This window comes from Bidens hawaiensis, unplaced genomic scaffold (genome assembly GCF_021521415.1).
Source record: "Bidens hawaiensis isolate Kalapana, Puna unplaced genomic scaffold, B.hawaiensis_p1.1 tig00002186_1, whole genome shotgun sequence".
NCBI lineage: Eukaryota > Viridiplantae > Streptophyta > Magnoliopsida > Asterales > Asteraceae > Bidens > Bidens hawaiensis.
The window spans coordinates 2,379,450-2,406,337 of record NW_027491117.1 but is presented as its reverse complement, the minus strand read 5'-3'; the positions used below and the strand labels follow the sequence as shown (position 1 = coordinate 2,406,337).

Genomic DNA, 26,888 nt, shown 5'->3' with positions numbered 1-26,888 from the left:
TCGTCGCTTCGCGATCCGAACAGTTTGGTTGAGTTGGGTTTGACAATATAACAATACAGGCCGGTATGAAATTGGATCGGTATGAAATTTGAAACCGTCATTTAAACCAAACCAATCAACTGAACTTCATTAATTTGTATTCAGAAGAAAAAAAAATACGTATCTATTGTATGTATTACACATAAAAATCATCATTTTAAACTTTTTAAAACAAAACAGTTTTCTTTAAATAAAAAAGATTTGTTCAAACAGCTCAAACCAAACCGAAACAGTTAAAACCAGCAAAACCGACCAAAGGCTACAATAACATGCTGAAGAGAAAAGCAGCGAAACCAAAAGTTTATGATTCATGAAGTCGGTAATTGTTAATATTATTAAGCTCCAAATTGTTAAAAACAAGATTAAAATCATACCAAACTTTCACTATGCTAAAAACTAAAACAATCTGCAAAATCAAAAAAAAACCAGAAAAACTAAATCCATATTTGATTTTCTCGGTATCATTCCCGAGAAACATTTTTCATATTATACATCTGAAGCTGCCATTGACCTGAAAACTCCGGTCAAATGTAAACAGGTTTGACATCGTTAGCACCAAAGCTTGCAGCACAAAGAGGGCATTTACGATGTCGACTTTCAATGATCCTCTGGACACATGTGTTGCAAAAAAGATGATAACATTTTGTGATGACCACCTGCCAACATGTAAAGTTAGGATTATTAACATTAAACGCAGATAAATTCACAAATTATAGATGTAAAATTACTTCTTAAATACTGGTTAGAACTGCCAAATCAAAAACTGTTTTCGCTTTTTTTTTTTCGGTTTGGGGGGGGGATGGATTTGAACATGTTTTTTTACATAAATATTACTAAAAACTTGGAACATTTTTTAAAATATTGAACTTTTTTTAAAGAAAGAAATAAATAAAATTAATGCACGACCTTTTTTTATGCTTATAACGATTCTCTCTACATTTAAAATGGTAAAAGCTTTATTTTTCAAATTTCCAAAAAAAAAAGATATTTAAATTTTTTTTAATAATATGTTTATGCAGTTGTCCAATTCTTTTTGTCTACAAATTGATATTAGTTTTAACAAGAACCAAGTTTAATCCAACATAAGTATTTTTTTGGTCTTGTTATATTTAAAATATACATTATTTTCAAAAAAAAATTATAACAGATAAACTTTTTCAAAGAAAAATGTATACTTAATATTACACACCATTAGACAAATTAAAATATATCTTAAAACAAAATTTGAAAAATAAAACTTTTCACATTTCGAATAAGAGAGAACCCAGTTAAAAATTTTCTATACTTCTAAAGTTCCCAAATTGATCAACAAGAATAAACTTCAAAATTTGCATCATTTGTTAAAAAATTCTTAAAAGTTCCTGATAAAAAATGCATCATTTTCAAAATTTGTTCTCAAAAATACTTACTTCTAAATTTCCTCTACTAGAGATCATTTTCACACATGTTTTTCCTAAAACTCCTAAAGCTTAGACCATAATTCATGATGAAGCTCGATTAACGTGTAGATTTATTTTTATACATATAATATAAGATATATGAGATAACCTTCTAGTTATAAACCTATATGTCCATGCACATAAACATAAAATTACCTCTTTTGGCCTATCAACGCAAACACTGCATTTGAGTATTTCCTTGTATTCTTTGAGCTCCTGCTGAAGCTTTTCAACAACTGATGACCCATCTAAGTCCGACGTTAGATGTAAATACTTTCTCCTCGCAGCTTCTAAGTCCTCTACAACTCTCCTTTTCTCAAACCTATGTAACAATATAACAGCTGAAATAGCTAAAGTACCCCTCAGTAAAGATCATACAGGGAAACCTTGTAGAGATTGACACAACTGTTAACAGTACGTAACTATAATGATTACCAACGGGCAAACAACTGAGTTTTGATTGAATATTTGAAATACACAAAAAAAAACAATAACTATCAACTAAGCAGATAAAAAAAAATATTATCATATTATTAGGTTGTAAGCAAACCAAATGAACATAAACGGGGCATGCTCATGTTCGTTCATTTAACTTTGGCCGAACAAACGATCAAACAAGAACATATAAACGGACAGAGTTTTCTAGTTCGTGTTCCTTTGTTAAGGAAATGAACATGTTCATTTATGTTCGTTCAGTATATTCATAAAGGCAAACATGAATATCAATCTTTTACGCCTAAAAAAAACAACTAGACCAACTTGTAATGAATGTTATTTTAATTTCAAAAAGGAGGCTGAATTGTAATGGACCTAAAAATTCAAATAATTTAGAAACTAATGAACTTAAACCAACAAACGTAAATGAACAAATATAAACAAACGTTCATGAACAAAAATGAATGATCGAGTCGTTCAATTAACTAAATGAACAAAAATGTCATTTACCTCTCTTTCTCTAACTCGATCTGCAAACCCACAAGACCAGCTCGACTATTGTCAACCTTACTCTGCGATTCCTCCAAAGAATATGTTACCTGCTGAGACGTTCTTCTAATATCATGCAGTCTCCTTTGAGTATTTTCTAAAGCAGCCGTCTTTTGAAACCTAGTTTCAGACAGCTTCTGAATTTGATCTGAACATGCTCTCATCTATAAAGCACAAATCTTGACTCAGTATCTTCACAAAATGACCACTGGTTTGAAATAAACAGACAAAAGGTTAAAATCAGTGGTTTGAAAAGACCTGATCACCAATCCTCTCAGCTTTTGTTTCACAGAAATGAACCAATGCATTGCCCTGTTGAATCTTCCTTTCAACTGTTTGTTTATCCAAGAGAAGAGAATCATTCAGCTGTTTTGCACGCACTCCCTCCAAAACAAGCTAAAACGAGGATTATCGTTAATACATTAATGATTTAATGTGTTATTATTAAAGTGGCTAAAAAATTTACCTTAATGTTATAGTCATCTCTCTCGGTTATTTGCTGCAAAAGCTGTTGATTATGAGTTTGAACGTCATCATACGCCTGGCCAATTGTCTGCACAAACAGAAACCAACATTATTACCATTTATTCTCAGAATCTAATTTTAAAAAAGAACTAGTAAACATGAACATAAACTTGCAAGCACAAACAGAACACCAAAATGAATTTTGAAGTTACGCATCCACAAACATAAACTTGCAGGTTAGAAATATGCGTTGTTATAAAAATGAGTGTTAAGAAACACAACACTGAATTCAAATATAAAATAGTAAATTTGTACTATGTTTGTCGATTTTGAATAAAACTTGTATCGAAACGTAGGGAAAAAAATATACAGAATAAAACTTATATCGAAGCGTACAAATATACATTTATACTCAGAATTTAAAAATCATTATAGTAAGTTTTTGTGAAAAAAAAAAGTAAAAATATACCATATTTAATCTGACTTGGTTTTGAATACAGATTATAACAAAATGTAGTATCATAACGGCATATTCAGAATTTGATAAAACGTTAAATTTTAAAAGTTATACAAGGAAAACAATATATGTCTAAACTACGCATAAATAATAAAACAATAAAAAATAAAATAAAAGTGGGATAACTGGCAAGAAATGAATGGGTCAGTTACTATTCATAGTTTGCTGATTGCGTAATGCATATATACTTATACATATATATAATATATAAATTGTTAATATAATGTAATTCTGTTATAACAAACCTCAATCTCAGAAAGGTAGACCTCATTTTCCTGATGTTTGGACTCAAGGGCATCCGTGAGTCTACATTTTTCCCTGAAAGCAGACCATAAGAACGTAAAAAATTCAGCAAATACAAGAATACACACACACACACATATATATATTGATATAATGTAAAACATGTTAATTATGAATCATGAAACAAAGAAACTACTTTTTAGATATTTCCAATTTCTGTCTGAGATCAGCAATCTTAGCTTCTGCAGCAGCTAACATTTGTTGAGATGCTGCTTCTGCTCCAATCACCATCTTGACTCGTGTTTCCAAATTATGTTCATCAAGCGCATAACTTAGGTTTTGAACATGAGCCCAAGCCTTGGATTCAGAGTTCATAGCCTCAAGAAAGTCACTGCCATCACCAAAAACCATTTCCAAATTATTTTAATACTTAATATATTTCATATAAAATCATATTAATAGTTACTGAAAAATAATCTCTAGATTTGCTCGACCTGGAATGTGGTGTATCCCGCGTGTACATGTCCAAAACAACCTTCAACTCCAAGTCACTCTCCTCCAAGTCATGTATCTATATCAAGGTTAACAGTATCAGACAGGAAATCAAATATATGAGTCTTTTATTATCTTTTTTATAGAAAATGTTATAAAGGGGATAGATAAACATACAGTTGCATGCAGTTTCTGTATCTCAACAGAATGTGCAAAGGATCTGACAGATAACGCTTCCAACTCTTTTGTCTGTGTAATGCAACCAAAGTAAAGTTAAAAAGTTGCTACTTAAGCTATGTAGGACAAAAGGCAGACCTAGGCTTGTAAATGAACCGAACGAACACAAACAGAGCATATTCGTGTTTGTTCATTAAGTTTAACCAAGCAAACGATCAACACGGACAATTAAACGATCAGGGTTTTCATGTCCATTCATTTACAAATGAACGTTTTCATGTTTGTTTATGTTCATTTAGCCAAACAAATGATCGAACACGGGCAATTAAACGAGCGTGGTTTTCATGTTCGTTCATTAAGAAAATGAGCATGTTCGTCGTTGTTTATGCCCACTAGTTAACAATATAAACAAGTGAGTCATGAACGTGGTTTTCATGTTCGTTCATAAATAAACATAGATGAACTAGCATGATTGAGCTAAACCAGCTAAAAGTAATGTAAAGAAAAATGTGTTGGGCGTAAAAAGTTTTTAAAGTTAGATTAAGGTGGAATGGGCCAAAACATTTAAATGAATATATTAACGTAAAAGAAAAAACTTAAAACAAACGTAAACGAATGCACATAAACAACTTTTAATGAACGAACATAAACAAACATTCATGAACATAACATGGCATGTGTTCATGTTCGTTTGTTTAACTAAATGAACAAAACTTTTTGTGCATGTTCGTTTGTTTATCAAATAAACAAACTTCCCACCTTCCTATTCAGGATGGCGGTTAGAGATTGAACAGCAGCACGCAACAATTGAACATCTGAAGAATCCTCTTTGTGTTTTCTTAGTTGAGTTTGCATGTTTCCCATATCTTGAGGGAAAGAAGATACAAAAGTTCTAAACTTTGCAATGATTTCTTTCCTACCAGGTTCTCTTAACGCTTCTTCAAACTTAGATTCAATCAACTTCTTTTTATTAGTTTGTGTTTGTATCTCCATTTGCAGATCCCTAATTCTAGAATCAGTAATAGCTGACGATTGGCGTAAAACATCCCCGATATCATTCTTCATGCTGAATTCTTTCTCACGCCACCCAAGGTTATCTTTCTCAGCCTATATATAGTAAATTGTTATTAGTATGGTTTATTAAAATATAATACAAAATATAAATGAAACTATCAAGAATATACAACCTGCAATTTCTCGTATACAGATTGATACTGAGTAATGTCCGCTATTGCTTTAGCAATCTGATCTTTCACCGAAACAAAAGCTTCAGATGAAAAAATGCCCTTCACATTCTTTAAGGAACTCTGCAAACTGGATAACTTTTTTAATATGTCGGTTTTTTCTTCATGTAAACGTTTAAGTTCTAGTTGTCGAGATGAAGATTGATCCTAGTCAAAGAGTTAAACCAGTTTATCTTAGTCTTACTTTATTGTGCAACTAAAATAACAAAAGATGTGAAAAAAGGACAAGTGGTCTACCTGTAATTCCTTCAATAAGCACTCCATATCATGTATATTCTTTTCTTTTTCTCTTGCTCGATCATTAGCGACACGTTTATTTCCGAGAAGTACGGGAAAAACGCCTCCTTTTGCTGCTGCATCCGTCTTTGCTTTTAGGGCAGCCAAGTTTTTGTTGCTTTCTTTCAATTCTACATTGGAACACTCCAGCTCACCTTCAACAGATATCAAAATATCATCTTCAACCTTTGGTTTCAAAGCCAATCTAGAAAATACAAGTTAATAAACAAAAATCACAAGTGACTGCAGGACAACAGACTATGTAACTGATACAGGTTGTCCGTTTGTACAGATTTATTGTCAATGTCTCTCATTTTTTTCACTTATGTGCTATTAGGATTTTGAAAACAATACAGAGTCTCTTATTTTTTTTCACTTATGTGCTATCACGATTTTGAAAAAAATACCTTTGAAGTAATAATCTAAATCTTTCAATAAACTAGACTTTGAGCTACTTTCAACCCATTTGACCCATTCTAGTTTTACAGAAAAAAGAACTAGTAGTTTGAAATAAAACACAACCTAACTCAGTTTATTCGTAGTATATGAGTCAAAATTGCTACATCTGCTAAGATGCCAAAGAATTCCATATGGAAACTCTAAATAGACTGCAGGTTTAGCATAAAAACTTACACCAGGCTAACTAGTATACTAGAGCATGCCTATAAAGGATGAGAGTTTATATTAGTAGTATTCATCACAAGAGAAAAAATTGACCAATAACTTTTAAGAAAATGAGAATTGAGAAGTTACCCCTCAGTCGTCTGAGAGCAGATTTATTCTTAGCATCAGTATCATGGTGGAACTGCAACTGCTTTAAAACAGATCTATGCGTTAAATGTGCATCACCTATTGCTAACCTCATATTCTTTACTTCTTTCTGTAACTCAATCAACGAGTCTCGCCTGCATGACCCTACACAAACAGAAATACTTGTGATAATAACTAAGCAGACAACACACGAATCACACATCAGTGCATTTAGTTATTAGTATTAAACCTTCTGGAAGTTTCTTTATTACTTCAGCATGCACTTTGTCCTTCAAATTCCATAGACTATCAATGGTGTGTACAATATTGCTTAAACTGCTGTGAACTTTGTTGCCAGCAGAGTCCCGAAATTCTTGTAGCTGACTTGGGGTATCATTATTCAGAGAGCTACTCTCGGTTGCACCTTGTTCAAGAAGTCTGTGCAGAAAGTCACCCTCTGGAGGTGATGACGCTTGTTCTGGAAATAGATTTATACGCTCAACACATTAAGACATTCCAGTTAAAGCCAATTCATTTAGAAAGTGAAAGTAAATAACTAGCAAAATGTACAAGACTACAAGTATGTAACAAAAAATGCAAGTATTTTGTAAGCAAAACTTTCAACAAGATAAAGATAAAAAATTCAAGAGATCCTAAAAAAGGTGTTTTCAGCACATAAGGGATACTTGCATATTCTTAAAACTCGTCTATTTTGCATTAAGAATTTCCTAACATTCTTTGTCGTTCCTGATATGTAATCTGTATTTGTTCCGGGTAACACAGAAAGTGAGAAAACAGCAGGCATAATCCAAAAATAAATATAAAAGATCAGGTATGATTTCATAAATGTATAACTAAACAACAGGAAATAACATATTACATAATTGAAAACTCCACTAGAAACTGAGAATTATAAGCTTACATAGTAAATCCAATATTCAAAATACAAAAGATATATGTCCGCCTGCCAAATATACCTGAGAAACAGGCGGATAGGGTTTGGCAGGGTAACAGGTCAGCATAAGTTTGGGTCAGAACGGACCAAATTATAGAAAGGTGCAACTTGGTCCAGGTCAGAACGAGCCATTTTAAAAAAGACAAAATGTATATGTGCCAAAGCGTACCAAAGCAGATCAACAAATATGACTTAGGTATTCCATAAAAAATCACAATACCCAAAAATATGAGAAGTCAATATCAATTGCAAATATAAAGCAGAATATGATATCATTTCCGAATGTAGCAACAATTTAAAGCACTAGCATCATGAACATCCACAAAAAATAACAGCAACAATAAAAACTAGAATATGATCAAAATGGGCCTTGCAACATAAATTAATAAAATAACTTGAGAATGATAAAACTCTAAAACACCTTAACAATGCAGCCAGACATTTAGAATGCATTGTAAGTTACTATGGTCTAAGCCTTGCAAAATGAGTGATCGGGTAACGGGCCATTTAAAAACGTTCTGTTTGATTCAGGTCAAAATGGGTTCTCGCCAACATAGGTTTGGGTAAAACCGTAAAAGCGGGTCGTTCCACAGGTACCTTGTAGCCAAATAGGTCTTAGCAAACCCATTGATAAACTAAGATTCTATCTGCACTTAAAAATTCAGTTTGAAAGTGACAGAATCCATTGTTGACTTAAAGAAGCTTCCACCTATGTACATAACTCCTTACCAAGTCATCATCAATAAATAAAATTCCTACTACTCCGCATCAATCAAAACTTAGCAAAATTGATAACATTCCAAATGGGGATAGAGATGTACAAACTGCTGTCAGGTTAAGGACCCAGAAATGAAATAACACTACAAACACCAAAAGCAAGGCAAGTACAATTTGAGGTAAAATTACAGACAAGAAAGCATATGAAACTGCAGATGAATGAAATCACTATATGGGATGATTGATGAGGGAAACGGGTTACTAATGAACAGATGTAATCAAATTGGGCGAAAAGCAAACAGATCGAAGTAAAAATTGATTGATTTACGGAGAGACAATCACTATAATAGATCGAGAAAATTGGGTTAATAATGAACAGATATGATCAATTTGAGCAAAAAGCAAACAAAAACAGATACAAGTAATAATTGAATGATTTAAGAGAGCGCCACAGAAACCTATTCGCTGATGTTATGCAATCTTCGTCAACGAGAAATCAAAAGAATGAAGTAGCAATTGCAATGATAACCAGCTGACCTGGAGGCCTAACTATGCGATTGAGTGATTGAGCAGCAGCCAAGAGGTCGGGGATGACCCCCGATGATACCACCACTGTCTTCTCTACTTCGGTTTTTAGCGGTGCCTGATTCATCTAAAGAGAATGGTAGGTATCACTTGATATATGAATCGAGGGTAATTAGCGTTTCTGCGCAATAAGTAGATCGTCTACAGTGCAGAAACGTATTTGAAGAGCACCCATTCTGCCCCGTTTGTGGCCCGTGGGGATTTTTCTTCTCTTCAATTCAGCCCATCTAGACCCACTTAATAATTTACTTTTGACCCAAAATTTAGTAATTGGGCTTGTTATGCCAAGTCTACCAATAAATACTTACCATAGCAGATATCACATGACAAACATAGAACCATTTTTTGTGTGTGCCGTCTACTAATACACATACTTTAATTGGACAATCCAATCCGTAAATTAACAATTCAGGCAAAGCAAACTGCACATGCTAAATTCCATATGGAAATTATTGGTCTCAAAAAGAACCTTATAATTGACTCATTTACCATATATTCGTTTCAAGTACTTGGATAAAATATAAAATTCCTCCATTACCATGTAATAAAAATGTAAATCATTTTAAATTTTTTGATAAGCACATGTTACAACCAATTGCGATGAGTTCTAGAGAACCAGTGGTGTGACTCTCACAAGCATCCTTTGTAGTCAATAATTTTAAATAACTTGCTTTTAGCTTAATAGTCTTAATATGCACAGAACTAAACGCCACTTATCAAATGATAATAAAAACCACTTTGTGCTTAGAGCTACAAATTGATTCTATAACTCAGTAAAATGTCAACATTTTTGGATTTCCCATGTATGAAATATAAATAACAAAGGCATGTCTTCTCTACGTCATGCAAAACAAGAAACTAGATAAGATGAAACTGAAAGGGAAAGGGTTAAACAATTCTTACCTTCTGCAGCTGCATGATGACTACTGACACGATCACTACTCACCAAATCCTTTGTGCGGATAGAGCATGACTCTACTTTCTCAGCAAGCTATTTACATAACATTTAATTTTTTAGTTTTTCATCAACCAATGGATGTATGTGTATATGTGCGATATAAAAAGATTCAGGTTTAAGTACCTCCTCCCAGGACTTATCTACTATCGCTAAAGTTTTGGTGTATGGCGCTTGTTTCTCTCTCAATTGACGAAGCTTGTTCTCTAGAACAACACATTCAACCTTCTGTGATTCTAACTTCTGTAGAAGCTTTAAGTTTTGGAATTGGAGTACCACAGTGTCAAGCTGTGAGCATAAAATGAAACATTACTCCAAAGTAAAGTAAAACAAACACGTGTATACATAATTAACCTACAAACAAGTGGCAAAATCTTAACAAGTTCTAAAGGGCTCAAATCAAGTATTTAGGGTTTGATGAGAACTCATGAGAAGCATAGTAAAGCTCAAGATAATGCAGACCATGCGATTACCCGTGGTTTAAAGAGAGATTCAAATAAATAAAGTAAGAAATCACCCAAGATACAATTCATACTCAAGTATCAAATCCTAACCACGGTCTCCCAAATGAGGAAACATATTACCTTGATACGTCATCCGTGACAAAACCAATCTCTATATAACTATGATCATCACACCATATCTATATAAGGACATATACCACAACATCAGGAACTAATCCCATGCATCCATAACCATGCATAACACGAGTAAAACAGTACTCTATCCTAATGGTACTCACACATATCGTAACATGAGCTTGAAATGTAACTTCTGAAAATCAAACAAATTCATAATATAATAGACTCGCAACGGTTCCAAACAAGTATCCCGAACTATTATACTCTTATACAACACCTTAAATGCGCATACAAAAGAAACATTTGCAATTTTGCATTTGTATTCTGTAATCAACTAATCAGCATCCTTCATCCATATACTATCAATTTATCATATAATAATTCAACAAAATACACCACACAATAACATCATAAAATTCAACAATCAGATCTATCTAATCAGCAATTCAACATAAACCCTAGAAAACATTATTACTTTGATACGTTATCCGTAAAAAAATAAATGTCTATATAACCATGATCATCACACCATATCTATATAACGACATATACCACAAGATCGAAAACTAACCCCATGCAAACATAGCCATACATCAACTATGCCTTCAAGTTCAACACGTGTAACTATAGAATACTCTGCCCAAATTGTACTCACACATTATTTGCTGCATAGTAAAGTTTCAACCTAACCTGAGTCACTGTGGTTGAAAATAGTGCATAAATGCTACATAATGCAGATTGTGCGATTAATATTGGTGTAAAGACTGACTCAGATACACAAAGTAAGAAATCGCCCAAAATACGATTCAAACTCAAGTATCAGCTCCTAACTGCGGTCTCCCATACAAAGAAACATTCTTATTTTGATATGCCATCCGTGACAGAATCAGTATCTATATAACTATGATCATCACGCCATATCTATATAACGGCATATACCACAAGATCGAAAACTAACCACATGCATCCATAACCATACATCACCTACGCCATCAACACGACAACAACAACCATACCCGGTAAATCCCACCCATAGCGAAGCTACTGGTAGGGTTTGGGGAGAGTAAAAGAAAAATATATGTAACATATATATACATAAATAGAGGGAAGCAATAGCACGTATAGTAATCCTACGTCTCCACAAATGCCTTCAACGCAAGTAACTATGAAATAGAAATAAGCAATAACACGTATAGTAATCCTACGTCTCCACAAATGCCTTCAACACTAGTAACAGTATGCCCGAATAGTACTCACATAATGTAACATAAGCTTGCAATGCAACTTCCAAAAATCAAACAAATTCTAAACATAATAATATTATTCAGTTAGGTTAACAGCAACTAATACAACACCTTAAATTGCATCCTTAAGCAGATATTATCACACAATCAGCTCTAGAAACAATACAACCTCTACAAATCAATTGATAAACCCTAGAAAACCTAATGAAAGTAAATCAACAATCATACATAGATAGATATACCTTCTTTTCGGCAGACGAAGGCACAATCGGATGCTTCTTAGCGGCGGCGGCAGTCGGAGACGATATGGAACTGAATTGACGCTTGCGGTCAGCTTCACCAGTTCCCCCCATCATACAACACAAAACCTAAAGCTAAACCTAGTCCTGTATAATAGCATCACTACTCTCGATTCATCAACACTTATCGATAGTAATCACGAATTTCGTGAACTTAATCGAATTGATTCAATAAGAAGCCCTAATTGACTACTGCGAAGAAACAAGCAATCGGTGTGTGTGTGTGTGTATTGGATATATGCGTATTGAAGGTGAGGTGTATGGATTATTATTGTTAAGCGTATAAAGGTTCTTTCTCTCTCTAGAATAGATACAGAGACAGAGGTGTGTGTGTGTGTGTGTGTGTGTGTGTGTGTGTGTGTGTGTGTGTGTGTGTGTGAGAATGAGACTGGAAGGTGGTTGTTCTCCGATTGAATAGATGATAAAAAGGCCCAAATGAAATGAATTTTAGTTTTAGGGTAAAAATAATATCGGGAATACTTTTGGCACGTGCCGGTGACACATGGATGTTCGTCTTAAAACACTTAAACCCATGCTCTAATAATCAAGCTGCTTAGAATTAGAGTCCAAGGGTGTTATTTGTGTCATTTTATAGTATTTTGCGTTTATCAGGTCGGGTTTTCATATTTCAAATGTGGAAACATGAGCCGAGTATTGAACCATCCTAGATTCGGGTTATATGGTTATTGGGTTTATTGAGTTGGGTTATATCAAGTTGATCTAAGACGGGTTTCGACTTGAGTAAAGGCTATGAAAGGGCCAAAACAGTTTACTTATAATTAAGTGAGCTGTTTTAGTTGGTAAGCTATGAATATTTATTTGGATGGCTATGTTGGTTAGTGACTGAAGTTGAGTTGTTTTTTAGTCTTATGAAATCTAACTTATTGAGTTACGGCCATGTCAATATATTTTGAATTGAGGATAGGTTTTATTTAGAAGGGAACAAATTATATAGTAAGTATCCATGTTTAACTTATAATATCTTGATGGTTTGCGAGTTTTTGTTTATATATGGATACTTGTATGCCTTTTTTTTCCATGCCCTAAGCCTTAGTCACACCGTTTTATGATATTTGCATGTATTTCGTACCTAGTGATGATAGTTTTGATTTTCAATCAAACCTAATATATAAAAGCATCTCAATTTACCATTGAATGCTTTTGATGAAAATCAAGTGAGATACAGTTTTTTTAGTTCGCATTTTTAAGGTAAAAGTAAAAAATATATGTCATCTCATACACTTAGCGTTTGAGTGAATTCTTCTATAATATTTACATGATAAATCGTCATATTAAGAAATAAATATATGTTCAAAACGTCGAATTAACATCTTTGATTTTCATGCTTAAATATTTTCATTTAATTTTCGCATATCTTTACGTATCGAAGTTTGCTCGAGGACAAACAAAGTCACAGTTTGATGAGGTGATAACTGAAAACTTAGCCTTGACTAAACTATTATAAAAGAGGAAAAGGCGAGTCCTAGATAAGCCAAATCATGCAATTACTTATGGACTTTCGTGATGTATTTACAAATTTGCCCTAGTGGTTATGAATAATCAAAGTGGGAATGAAGGACAAAACAATCTAATTAATCTGTTAAAGCAAAGGGAAAATTCCCCAAATAAGCATTTATGAAAGTAAATTTCAAGTTTTAGGTATCATTTGCAAGAAATTCCAGAAATAGGTATCATAAACTAGTCGTGGCGAGTAGTTTGTAGAAACTAATTAGAACTTTCCACGTGTCCTTAAACTAACCGTAACGAGCACGTTCACTAATCATTTACTCGTAACGACTAAATATGTTTCATGCCTCGTAATCAACGCCCACGAGTAATTCATAAATCTTTTAGTCGCGACGAGTAGATTATAAGATTAAAGTAGTCACGAAGAGTTAACTACTAATAAACTACTAGTGTAGGGAATGTAAACCGGGTAAACTAATCGTCACGACTAAAGAACTTATGAATTATTCATGGGCATTGATTACGAGACATAAAACTTAGTTAGTCGTGACGAGTAAATGATTAGTGAGCGTGCTTGTTACGGTTAGTTTAAGGGCACGCTGCAAGTTTTAATTGCTTCTACAACTACTCGTCATGACTAGTTTATAATACCCATTTCTAGAATTTTATGCAAATGATACTTAAAACTTGAAATTTGCTTTCCTAAATGCTTATTTTAGGAATTTTCCCTAAAGCAAAACATGCTTTTCACATGGACTTCAAATACCACATGGGATGCCAACTAATTAATTTCCATTTATACATATTCCACCTAATTAACTAATATTTTAATTATCATTCCTACGATTTAATAAATTTTTATGTTAAATGATGTAAAAATTAATACATTTATTACTATTTAATATATATTAATTAGATCATTTAAACCAATTATAACTTTTTAAAATTATATTATTAACAATTACTAATTACCTCAATTTGGATGAAATATCTCAAAGCTATGCGAAAAACATGTTTTGCTTTAAATATATAATAGGTAAGTAACCCGTGTATTACACAGGCTGAAAATGATATAATGCCAATAAAAAATGTTTACATATTCGATACAAGTTATATGTGAAATTAAACATGAAGTATATATAAAGTATATGTCATAGCATATAAAACAATTATAATTATTTAAAAAAATTCATAATGCCAAAAATAATTTAGCAAGGTATAACAATTTCTCATAAATGAAATTATATATTACCGTAACTAGGTTATTAACCCGTGCACGACACGGGTAGAAATATAGAAATCATCAGGTAAACACATATATAATTTCATACGACAAGTTATGTTTAATATATTTTTTGAGACAATAACATGATTTGTAATTGCAATTCATATTCATATGCAAACAAAATACTGAAATACTAAACTTACAAAGAATGACTTCACATAATAAAATGTTTACGAAGAAAATTTAAAACTTTAAAACATAAACTTCATAAACTTTAAAAATAATATTAATAAAAAACAAACTTCGATAACATTAGTCTGGAAAGCAAACAGATAATAAATAAGCATCCAGGAAAGATTCCCGATAAGTATCCAAGAATGATTCGGGCTTCTTTTCTTCGTTGACAAGGAACACAACTGATAACATAAATATTCATACACCAATCTAACAAACATAGTGACTAACTGACTACGAAAACCGTGTTTACATTTCATGTGAAAAGTTTTGCTGTCTTGCAACTTAATAAACTGAAGCACGCCCAAAGTGCATTTAAGAACCATAACCAGATCAAAACCTTTTAAAATGACATCTTTTGACCATAATCAAATCGATACGTTTTGAGAATGGCTCATTTTATACCAAAGCAAATCGATATCTTCTAAAATTGACCCAGTATGACCCGAACCAAATCGATACGATTTTAAAAAGACTCGTTGAAACCCAAACGAAATTGATATATTGACTCGTTAATCAGAACTAAACTGATACCCTTTAAAATGACTCATTTTGACCCAGGCCAAAGTAAATCAAAACATTTCTAAATTGGCCCATTTTCATAAATGAAAATTGAAATAACATACTTGAAGACTAAGAAGAAATATGAAAGGTAACACACACAACGTTCTTAGCTTTTGAAATTCTTTATACCAAATGCGAATTCATTATTACTGGTTATGAAGATCCAAAAAAAAATATATAGCTTCAATAACTTCAACCCACTTGAAAGTTGATACTCATATGAACCTTTCACTTAATTTGTAAAACCTCCATATTGTTCAGTTTTTCAATAGACACTAAAACCAAACACCCAACAAATTTATACAAATTGAAACGAAACTAAATTGAAAAAAAAAACTAAAACAAAACGAAAACCGAAAACCTAAATAGAACCAAAAACAAATAAAACTAACACAAAAACCAAAATGAAACTGAAAAACTAAAACCGATAAATCTGAAACCAAACCAAAAACAAAAACTATAAAAACTGAAACGAAAAACTGAATAAAGTTAAACCCATCTAAAACGAAACTAAAAAAACAAAATCAAACCAAAATGAAACAAATTAATAAAAACTAAAACTGAACAAAAAATCAAAAACCGAAATAAAACCAAAATAAAAAAAAACTACAATGAAATTTTGAAAAGAAAAACTCGAACTCATTAAGGAGCACATGTATTAATAGTATAATAGATTAAATATGTTGAATCTAATTAAGTTGAATGTAATTGAATTTAATTTCTAATTATTTTATTGGTAAGAAATTATGAGAATATATGTTATTTATCGAAGAAGTTATTGTTATAATAGTATAGTAGATTATAATAGTGACGAAGGATTAGAACATAAATTGTTCATAAATGAAATAATTCAATAAAAAAAGTTTCCATCGGGTTAGAAAATACCGTTTGTTTCAATAAACTTGTTTTGAACCAACTATGAACATAAACCGCTAGTTCAAATTAACATAAAACTAAAAGGACATGGATAATAAATTTGAATTTTAAGTTAGAAAATACTATCCTTTAAAATAACATGTTTCGACTCAAACTCATTCTGATTATAACTCTTATTTGCCCGCCTGTTTTGACCTGAACTAATTTGATACTCTTTAAAAAAAACGCACTGACCTAAACTTGTTGAACCAAACATGAACCCAACCCGCCATTATTTCCGATGTTAATAATATAATTTTAAGAAACTGTTGAAACCAATTAATCAAGCTGTTGAAACCAACTATTCTTTCCGATGTAATAACTTAATTGACTTAATTAGAAATTTTTTATAATATAATTTTAAGAGAGTAATTAGAAATTGTTGATAATATAACTTTAAGAGAGTAATAATTTGTTTAATTGAGGTAATTAATATATATTATATAGTAATAAATGCATTAATTGTTATATCATTTAACATAAATAAAATTATTAAATTGAAGGAATGGTAATTAAAAAATTAGTTAATTAGGTAAAATATATATAAATGAAAATTAAGTTAGTTGTCATCCCATGTGGATGACATATTTAAAAGCCATGTGGAAAGCATGTTTTGATTTAATAGATTAGTTAGATTATAATTGTTTCATATGCTATGACATATAATTCATATTTGATTTTACATATAACTTGTATCAAATATGCAAACATTTTTTATTGACATTATATCATTTTTCAGCCGTGTAATAAACGAGTTACTAGCCTAGTAAATCATAATTGCAACAATGGAAATTAATTTAATTTAAATATTGCATTAATTAATAATCCCACAATTTTATATACATGAAAGACAATGTAAGGAAGAGTAGGCAACGGTTTTCTCCTCAACAAGTGCTCTTTCTACAGCATTCATCTTTTCATTTGCGAACTCATCAATCTTTAGCCCTACACCATTATTAAATTTTCAAAATAACTATTCTAACGGATTAAATAGTTTCGAAACGGGTTGAATAGGTAGGGTGAAACACCCAAACAGGTCAAAACTCAAGTCACCCTATGTGTATCCAAATGGTGCAAAACATACTACATTGTTTTATTTCATATATTAGAATTAAATTAATCATTATTTTGTGTTAAACATACCTTGAATAATTGACCATTCGCCTTTCTCACAAGTGACCGGAAAAGAATAAATCAAGCCCGGTTGGATGCCATAAGACCCGTCAGAATGAACTCCCATTGACACCCATGTTCCCTGGCTCCCAAAAGTGGAAAAATGAGATTAAGGAAATGATGTAAATAAATAAATATATGTGAGTCTTACGTTTCTCAACATATATTTTGTTCTAAAACGGGTGTGCCCTACACACACATATATAGGTGAGGTTTATTACTAAACACTCATTATTGCAAGAACAAGATAACAAAGTTAGCTCATTTAATTTTTATCAATCGCTATTCCCTCATATTAAAAAAATACTTCTCACACATAAATCTATACACAAAGTACATAAAAGACCATTAAACTAATTTGTTTATATGTTTTATTAAATTTTAACGTTAACTTACATATGAGTAGGTTCTATAAAAAATGAATTATATATATATATATATATGTATGTATAATTTCATAAAAGATAAATAAACATCGAATTTTAACCAGTTTCTTATTATATGTTTGAAAATTTTAAGATTGAAAAAACAATGCTCTATTTTTTTGTTCTTGTTCTCATAAAAAAACACATGCCCCCCCCCCCTCACACACACACGAGATCGAACCTTTGGTGTCCCGAGAATCCAATCACGCATATGATCACAAACAGCGCTTGCAGTAGAAAACGAACTAGACAACCTCCGAGCTTTAATTATAGCCTCACCTCTATGTTGCACATTTGTGATGAACTCAGTGTTCAACCTGAAACATATTCATCATCATTAGCAACACTCAAAACTTAAAAGCATACTTAAAATATTTTACTCAAAGAAAATAAATTAAATGAAGAGCTACCAATGATCATCAGAAACAAGTTCTCTCACTGGTTTATGTCCAGCCCCAATATCAACAGTAGCATGATTAGCGTCTGGATATAGATTTGACGAGTAATTTCCCCAAATTATGACATTTTTTTACATCACTATAATGCACATTAAGAGCCTCAGATATCTGGTTTAATGCACGATTATGATCGAGTCTTGCAAGGGATGTGATGTTCTCGTCCGGGATCGAAGGTGCAAATTCTTTTAAGATTAGTGCATTCGTATTTGCTGGATGAGCTACCACAAGCACCTATGTAATTCATTTGATTTTTTAAATTTTAGTTTAAACAAGTTCAAGGACGAATTGATATAACTCACCAAAACGTAAACACACAATAATTAAAGTTGAATAACTCTCAATATTATATAAAGAAAATATAACTCAAAAACCCTATTACACATAAATCGTGTTTCTCTAGATGAACCCTAACTCTATTACATCTTGCGTGTTTCTCTAATGTCTAGCCATAACTCGGTTTATATAGACTAACCTAACTTGCTAGCCAATATATTACCAAGTATAATTACATAACAATTAGGAAACATGTTGTAATTAAGAAACATAACCAACTATGACGTACCTACATAACCAACTCTGATACCAATTCAAGTCCTGGATCGATAATCAAACACGAACTAACGAATAACTCTCGTTTATATAAATCAAAAATAGTTAATGTCCATTTTCGTCCCTGTGGTTTGCTACTTTCGCCATTTCAGTCCGAAGTTTGAAATTTTGTCAATTTAGTCCTTATAGTTTTAAACATTAGCCAATTACGTCCTCTCGTCTAACGACATCCAACTATGCCGTTAGTTTAAGGGGTGTTTTTGTCTTTTCCTGTTTATGTTTAGTTAATGGTCAGTTTCGACCTTGTGGTTTGATACCTTTGCTACTTCAGTCCAAAGTTTGAAAAATTTTCAATTTTATGTTTAATTTATTCAGTTTTTTTTTGTCTATAGCCCTTAAGAGCATAATCCAAGCCCAAAACAATCGAGCATCGACCAAAACAGGTTTACGTTTACTCTTTCGATAACAATAATCATACCCCCATCGTATTTAGTTTATAGACATTTTCTAAACTCTCCCCCATGGTGGAATTCATTGGTAAAGTGGTCAAGCTGGTAATTCCCTAAAACCGTACTATACCGATAAAACTAAAATCATTTCTTTGGTTAATGCATAATAGTTAATGCATAATAGTTACGGTTTACAGATTAACATATTGTAGCAAACATCTTGGTCGAAATCACATCAGGAGGTCGAATATCCCGCATTTCCATGTTTGCTCAAGAAATCGATACACTAGATCGCATGTGTGTTCTTCAAAACGTGGTGTTGTTCTTGAATTCTTCATATCGACTACAATTCTAGGGTTGAATTCGACGAATTCAAGAACAATACCACGATTTGAAGAACACACATGTGATTTAGTGCATCGATTTCTTGAGCAAACATGGAAATGCGGGATATTCGACCACCTGATGTTGATTTCGACCCAAATGTTTGCTATGATATGTTAATCTCTAAACCCTAACTATTATGCATTAATCAGATAAACGATTTTAGTTTTTCGGTATAGTTCGGTTTTAGGGAATTACCCTGACCACTTTACCAGTGAATTCCATCATGGACTGAAGTAGCAAAAAAAAAACTGTATAAATTAAAAATAAAATTGACAAATTTCAAACTTTGGACTGAAGTAGCAAAAGTATCAAACCACAGGGACGAAACTGACCATTAACTAAATATAAACAGGAGAAAGACAAAAATACCCCTAAAACTAACGGCATAGTTGGATGCCGTTATACGGGGGGACGTAATAGGCTAATGTTTAAAACTATAAGGACTAAATTGACAAATTTTCAAACTTTGGACTGAAGTGGCAAAAGTAGCAAACAACAGGGACGAAAATGGCTATTAACTCAATCAGAAAATATAACTCAAAAAACTAATTACAATTCTCAAACCTAACTCGATTTGACTCTAACCCTAATTTGGTTGCATCAACTTCATGACAATCAATAACTTGGTTGTCCATATTTATAATGCTAACTCAACTTAGCTAACACGAAACCTAATAACCCCTTTTAATTTTTGGACCGGGCCTTACACTTGGGCCAAACAACAATTGAGCCAACACAAATTATCACATATACTTGTTTCCTCTCAAAAGGTGGCAAGATCTATTTACTCATGAATGTGTAAATAATTTGGACTATGCTTTATCTCTATCATATCACACAGGCAAAATAAAATCTACCTAAAAAGTATGGTTTGAATAAAACTAAATTAACTGAGTGTACTGAAAAAACTGACATAATCAAACCCAAGCCAAAATGATGGTTTGTTTGATGTTTTCCCAAGTACCTTTTGGTTTGGTTTCGGTTTTCCATGTACCAAAAAAATCAAACCAAATATGTAAAAACCAAAAAACCTTGATTTTTGTTATAGAATTTATAGATTATAGTTTTTCTTTCTGTATACAAAGTACTTTATAAAAAAATAATATATGATGTATTACGAAAAATTTAGGTCCAAATGGGTACTATTAATCAATTACTTAACAAAACTTTTAGACCCAAAGTTTGAGGTTCAAATTCATTATTTTGGCTTGTATTTTCGGCCCAAAGATTTCAAGGCCAACTGAAACCGAGAAAACCAAAGCCGAACCAAACCCACTGTTAAAATAAAAAACCAAATGGTTTTCAAAAAACCCAAAGACCGCCCTTTCAATTCGGTCTTTGGTTCGGTTTATGCCCAAAACGATCCATGCACAGCCATAGCAAAAGTTCCTAAGTCATATATTTTACGGGTAAAACCATTTGTTCAATTTGATTTAAAACTTACACTTATTATTAAATCATTTCACTTTTGTAATCATACTTTTTCAATCTAAGTTCAAGTACAAAATATTACTCAATTCTGCTTAAACTCATTTTGATGCACTTCCCAACCCGTCCATTTTACCATTTAACCGAACAATAGATACAAACCTTGCAATTTGGATCAGCATGTTGCTCTAAAGCCGAAGCTTGAGCCTTGTATATACCAACATTCTTAAATATCAGATCTTTGTTATCCCCTTTCCTATGAGGGAATCCGCCAAGCATGATTGCAATATCAACACCTTGGCATGCTTCAATAACATCGGTTGTCGCAATAACGCCTACAAAATATATTAGACCTGAATTTAAACTTTATACAAACAATTGTACATGAATATCATAATATGTCTTGAAAACTAACCTTTAAGAAGAGTGAATGCTCCATCCATTAACTCCATTTTTACCCCTTTCAAGATTTCTAAAGCAGGCTCAATACCAAGCATGTGTAATATAACCGGTTGATTCGGACCCAACATTTGCCCTCCAGCTATCATTGGTATGAGAGCATATCCAGTTTGACCTGAGAAATAATTTGATTATTAATCATTCAAAGGTGTTATCTAACAAATAAATAAAAGAAACATATGATGACTTAGAAATTAGATAGTACTACTAGTCAAAATTTTACTTTTTTTTTTTCCAGAAAGCTGTGAACTCTTTTGCAAAATATTATGAAAGCGGATCAAACCGAGAATAAGGTACGATTCTTGTCCAAAAGATAATAAATTTATTTTGCTTACAAGATACTGTTAGAAGGAATGCCAAATGTGATGACTTATAATCAAATTCAAACATTTAAGATACAATTATATGATTATAGTTTATTCATATAGAATCTAGGGGTGAGTAAAAAACCGATGAACCGAAATCAAGTTAACCCAAAAACCGCACCGAAATAACCAACCCAAACTAATAACAAACGATCTGCATTTTTATTTTGTTTTATATTATTTCTTTTGCAAAATGAAATTTATGGTTCAATTTTGGTTATACCGTGTTCCAAAATCGAACTGCCGCTGAATGTGGGGACCGAACCATTGAACTTGTCTGAATGATTATTATTGGATTTATAACCCAAATTCATTTTTTTGAGCAAAGTTTCAAAATCAAACTCACTAATAATAAGTGGTTAACAAAAGTTTTCTTTTCGCCTAAATTCATTATCTAGGGCTAGTTTTTTTCAAGCCCAAACATCCGACATGCAAAACGAAAAACGACTCATAACCGAACACAACCCATACGTAAACCAAAAACCAAAATTTTGGTTTTGGTTTGGTTCGAGCCTAAAACCGACCCATGCGCCCCCTACTGTAATCGACAATTTAATAAATGAATCAAGGACATGCCTGCGGCTTCTGTGACGAGCACGATAAGAGGATCCTTTTCAACGTCGACAAAGCTCCATATGTATCGAAACATCTTTCGTGACATATACAAGCAAACCAAAACAACCACAACTTTCTGAACCAACTCCAAAGGCTCCATTTGATTATTCAATTAAACACACAATGCAATATGCAAATACACAATCCGTTTTACGAAACCAGTATTTATTTATAGAGAATGAATGAGTTAATTTATCAAAACCTGGTGGGCAAGGTAAAGAAACTGAAAACCCTGATTGAGGAATACCAAAACATAACCCATAAGCCATGCAACATAACATGATTAATGGAGGTAACTTCATTGTAGAGGAAGGTACATATATGGTGACTATGAATATGGAGTTGTAGATCACATGGGTTACAACTTTCACGTATGAATATGAAGTGTGACTCCATTGAGCTGTTTGCAATCCGCATATGTTGGTGTTTTGGAAACAACTATATATATGATTTAACATAAATAGGGAAAATTTATAAAACGTCCATGATATCAACTCATAAGACTTTGTCCATTTGAACAAAAACTTTCCAAAATTAAGTTTTCAAAATGAAAGTGGACCAATTTTCAACAAATTAATTGCATTAAATTAAGTTTTATTTTGAATATTATATTAATATAATTAATTTACTCTTATGTAATTTGTTTTATAACTTTTAGTAACAAGGTTTTATAAAGTTTCGAATTTACGGTTGTGAATCCTTACTTTTATCTACAAGTCGGCGTAAATTTTACTCAAAATCGAACGGGGTCAAATTTAAATCGAACGTTTTGACATAAATTTGACTAGATTCGATTTTGAGTAGAATTTATGTCGGTGCGTAAATAAAAAGAAACCATTGCAAACAGGGGCGGTTCTTTCTTCGGGGCGAACCGGGCCGCGACCCCACCATCTTTTTCGTTTAGTAGTGTATTTTTACCGAAAAAATTCCAAAAAAAAATTATATTTATTAAGTCCGGCCCAACCATGCCGCCCATTTATTAGATAACTCAACCGAGAAGCATTCACTTGTTTGACCCTCTATTATCTCTCTTTGAGTATCTAAAGTTAAAAAACAAGAGTGGGAATTCTTCGTTGTTTTTTCCGGTAGCCTCCGACGTAACAGGGAGGAGGAGGAGGAGGTTTTATTGGAATATGGGCTAAAGTTATAATATATATATTTTTTTCTGCTCGTTGTGAAAAAAGGTTTACAAGCCTACTATGCAGGGCTAGGTTTGCTAATTACCATTTTAATTATTTATTTCCAATTTCTATAGCTAAATATAATTTTGCATACTCTATATTACTATATTAGTTAAAAAGTTGGAAATGAGCTTTGTTTTTTATAAATCAAGTTTACTGCATATTGCTGTTAAAAAAAGTTTACTGCATATTATTAAATAAGTTATTAAATTTGTCCTGGATTTATTTTATATTTATTATTTATATACTTATTGTTTTGTTCATATCTTTTGCATTATTTGATTGTGCAATAAAAAATAAAATACTAATGAAAATAATAATAATAAAGTATTCAAGTAATTTAATTATTAAAAAAGAAAAATATGTTAGTTATCCAACCTTGTGTAAACCGATTAGTTATTATTCGGTTGAACTCGAGAATCACTAAGGAAACATTAGGCCAGAGGCTCTTTGGTAAAGTTTTCATTTACTTAACTTGTGTAATGTACAATAACGAATTCAATACATTTTTATTTTGACCCTTCAAGTGAAAACTTCTGGTTCCGCCATTATAAAGGAATTATTTTTTTTGAACAACTTATTAGCCAAGGTCAATTAAACCTATTACCCTAACCTTTGATTGATAATCGAACAGAGATTGGGCGCCATTGGAGTCTTGAAATCAATTTGCAACTTTAGACTTTTGAAGAGGCAAGCCAGGAGCTGAGGAGCCCATACGATTTGCAATAAAAGCAATTAAAAAATCAGGTTCCCAAAAGCATTTCATTATTTGTTTTTTTTTTTTCAATTTTGTAGGTTAAGGTTTGGATTTATAGCTTAAATATTTGTTGTTACCATGTTAGGTTAATTTGTTAAATATTTGTTGTGGTTATGTGTTAGGTTAAACCATGGTAAAGTCGAAAATGATTGACTCTTTTTTTAAAAGAAAGGTTGATGTTAATCTAAAGGAGGAGAATAACTTGGTGATTTACATCGGAAAAAAAACTTGCTGAAAATTTTGATTCAACATCCGTAGTTGATGGGTTCAAAGAGCTTAAAAGTCGCCGGGCTGAGTTATGATTCTTTTTCAGGTATCATTCTTCTCCTTGCATCTTGTTTTTGTTTGTTTAAAATATTGATTTCTTTTGTGTAAGAACGGTAATTTGAATTATTGAATTTAAATTTAAGTTATTGAATTGATATTTGAGTTGAATGATTGAATATAATTTTTATTGTTTGACCCGGTCCAAACCGGATTGCTGACTTGAAACATAGAAGTAGGGGAAACAAAAATTTTTGGCTATCGTGAATTTCGGCCCATTCATACTAGATGCTCAATATCCGTCTTTGATTGCAAAGGTGTATCCGAAAATTTTTAAAATTGTGTATTTTAATCTTTATACAAGAAAATTCAAAATATAAGATTATGTATAAGAAAGAATTACTGTAAGTTTAAGAAGGAATTTTTAACTTAATTGATGATCTGTTTGGAAATGAATAACACAAAACGAAAAAAGAAATAAAATGAAAAAGTATGTATTAGGTGGTAATAAATTAAGGTTACGTATGATATTACGAATGTAAACTACTTCACTATCGGTACCGAATTGATGTCAAATTTTAAGTTTTCAGTACTGATATGGTTTGATATGGTACCAACATTTCTCAAATTTTGTATGAAATACCGATACCGTATCAATACTGTACTGGTACCAAACTGAACATTTCAGTACCGGTACCAAATATTTTAAAATTTCGAGATTGATATCGGTATCATCCCGAACTCATCCCTAACACCAACAATAACTACTTCACATATATAGCCAATATAGTTGGCTATTTACTAGACATGTGGTATAAATGTGGATGGTTGTAAGAAAAAATAGGAACCAATTGTATATGTATGGACATTCTGGGAATTATCGTTGTTTATGAACAAATCTTTGACTCTCTTCACACAAATTGTTACACCCAGATTTAGGGCTTAGGCGTGTGACTCATAAGTTGGTACATGTTTTGTAAATATATCAGAGTTTAAGGTCGTAAAGCGGAAGACTTTGTTTAAAATATTATTATATTCAAAAGACGGATTTTAAAATACTCGTTAATTTGTTCAGAATTGTTTGGATAATAAAACCATGATTTACATTATTTTAATAATAAAACGTCCATTGAGCCATCAGATCGTCTAACGGCTATCCTTCATCTCCAAACACCTACTCTTCATTACCTGTAAAACAGTTATAAAATACGTCAGCAACACATGCTGGTGAATACGCTGACACAAAATATTTTAATACTGAGTTATCCCCTCGGGTATCTTATGACCTGGCCCATCGTGGCTTAGGAAACAACCAAATTAAATTTACTATTATAAACATCTAGTTCTACTTGAAATCTCTCAGCGATACTGCAGCATCGAGATCTTAGCAACTATCAATATACACGAGATAATCCCCTCTCGGACATTACTTAGGTTCGGCCCAACGTGACGGAGGCATTAGCAAGTGTGGTGCGGTGTGCCCACCGTCTACCCACATATGTAAGAATCCAAACAAACGTATACAATAGCCTAAGGGCCAGCGATTACTTTTGTTTATAAAGTTTTAGGGATATAATCCCATTGTAAACATTCACAGACTTGTTTTATAAAAAGTTGGACGTATTCACCTTTTCTTCTTGTTTGGTGTTTCTCACCGATTTGTCTTGTTACCTTGGACCTATAGTACGAGAATAACGTTTTATAAGTACTAGATCAACGATATAGCTTCAGACCTTTAGTCCGACTGCATAACCTTTACCTTGACATTTATCTCTTTTATAAAATATAAGGACCTCTAGTCCTTTCTTTTATTAATCATTTATAAACCACGTTTCTTTTTCATGAAGAAACGTACATTTCAATTTCTTTTATCATAAGAAATATATATATAAAGAAATAATATCCCATTAGTAATCTTGACTTATAAAAATCTATTTTCTTACTTTATTATATACTCAAGGTATAGGCTATATCCCCGACTAGGATCTAAGCCATTTATAATATAATTATC

The 26,888-nt window shown here is 32.1% G+C and overlaps 1 protein-coding gene and 1 pseudogene across 2 annotated transcripts; both read right to left on the bottom strand.

The window, feature by feature from the left end:
* Positions 1 to 352: 352 nt before the first annotated feature.
* LOC143610511 (E3 ubiquitin-protein ligase BRE1-like 1) lies at positions 353 to 12,019 on the bottom strand. The gene is made up of 17 exons (XM_077084975.1): positions 11,906 to 12,019; positions 9,965 to 10,126; positions 9,787 to 9,874; positions 6,877 to 7,104; positions 6,630 to 6,791; positions 5,838 to 6,031; positions 5,544 to 5,747; positions 5,116 to 5,463; positions 4,357 to 4,428; positions 4,182 to 4,258; positions 3,884 to 4,078; positions 3,690 to 3,762; positions 2,929 to 3,015; positions 2,721 to 2,858; positions 2,424 to 2,626; positions 1,635 to 1,800; positions 353 to 695 (listed from the first exon to the last, which is right to left on the bottom strand). The coding sequence occupies exons 1-17, from the start codon at positions 12,017 to 12,019 to the stop codon at positions 564 to 566; spliced, it is 2,643 nt and encodes an 880-aa protein (XP_076941090.1). The 3' UTR covers positions 353 to 563.
* A 5,181-nt stretch (positions 12,020 to 17,200) lies between these two features.
* On the bottom strand, positions 17,201 to 22,775 carry LOC143610058 (malate dehydrogenase, cytoplasmic-like; annotated as a pseudogene). Its single transcript, XR_013149521.1, has 7 exons — positions 22,637 to 22,775; positions 21,652 to 21,810; positions 21,399 to 21,571; positions 18,376 to 18,654; positions 18,147 to 18,282; positions 17,511 to 17,622; positions 17,201 to 17,312 (listed from the first exon to the last, which is right to left on the bottom strand). The product of XR_013149521.1 is annotated as a malate dehydrogenase, cytoplasmic-like (transcript).
* Positions 22,776 to 26,888: the final 4,113 nt, after the last annotated feature.

Bases quoted from the DNA above. Each gene is read 5' to 3' on its own strand.
- LOC143610511 (XM_077084975.1), bottom strand. From the start codon at position 12,019: ATGATGGGGGGAACTGGTGAAGCTGACCGCAAGCGTCAATTCAGTTCC. The intron at 6,032-6,629 runs GTAACTTCTCAA...TATCTGTTGAAG, and splicing joins TGCTCTCAGACGACTGAGGG to GTGAGCTGGAGTGTTCCAAT. The intron at 4,079-4,181 runs GTCGAGCAAATC...TGGTGATGGCAG, and splicing joins CGGGATACACCACATTCCAG to TGACTTTCTTGAGGCTATGA.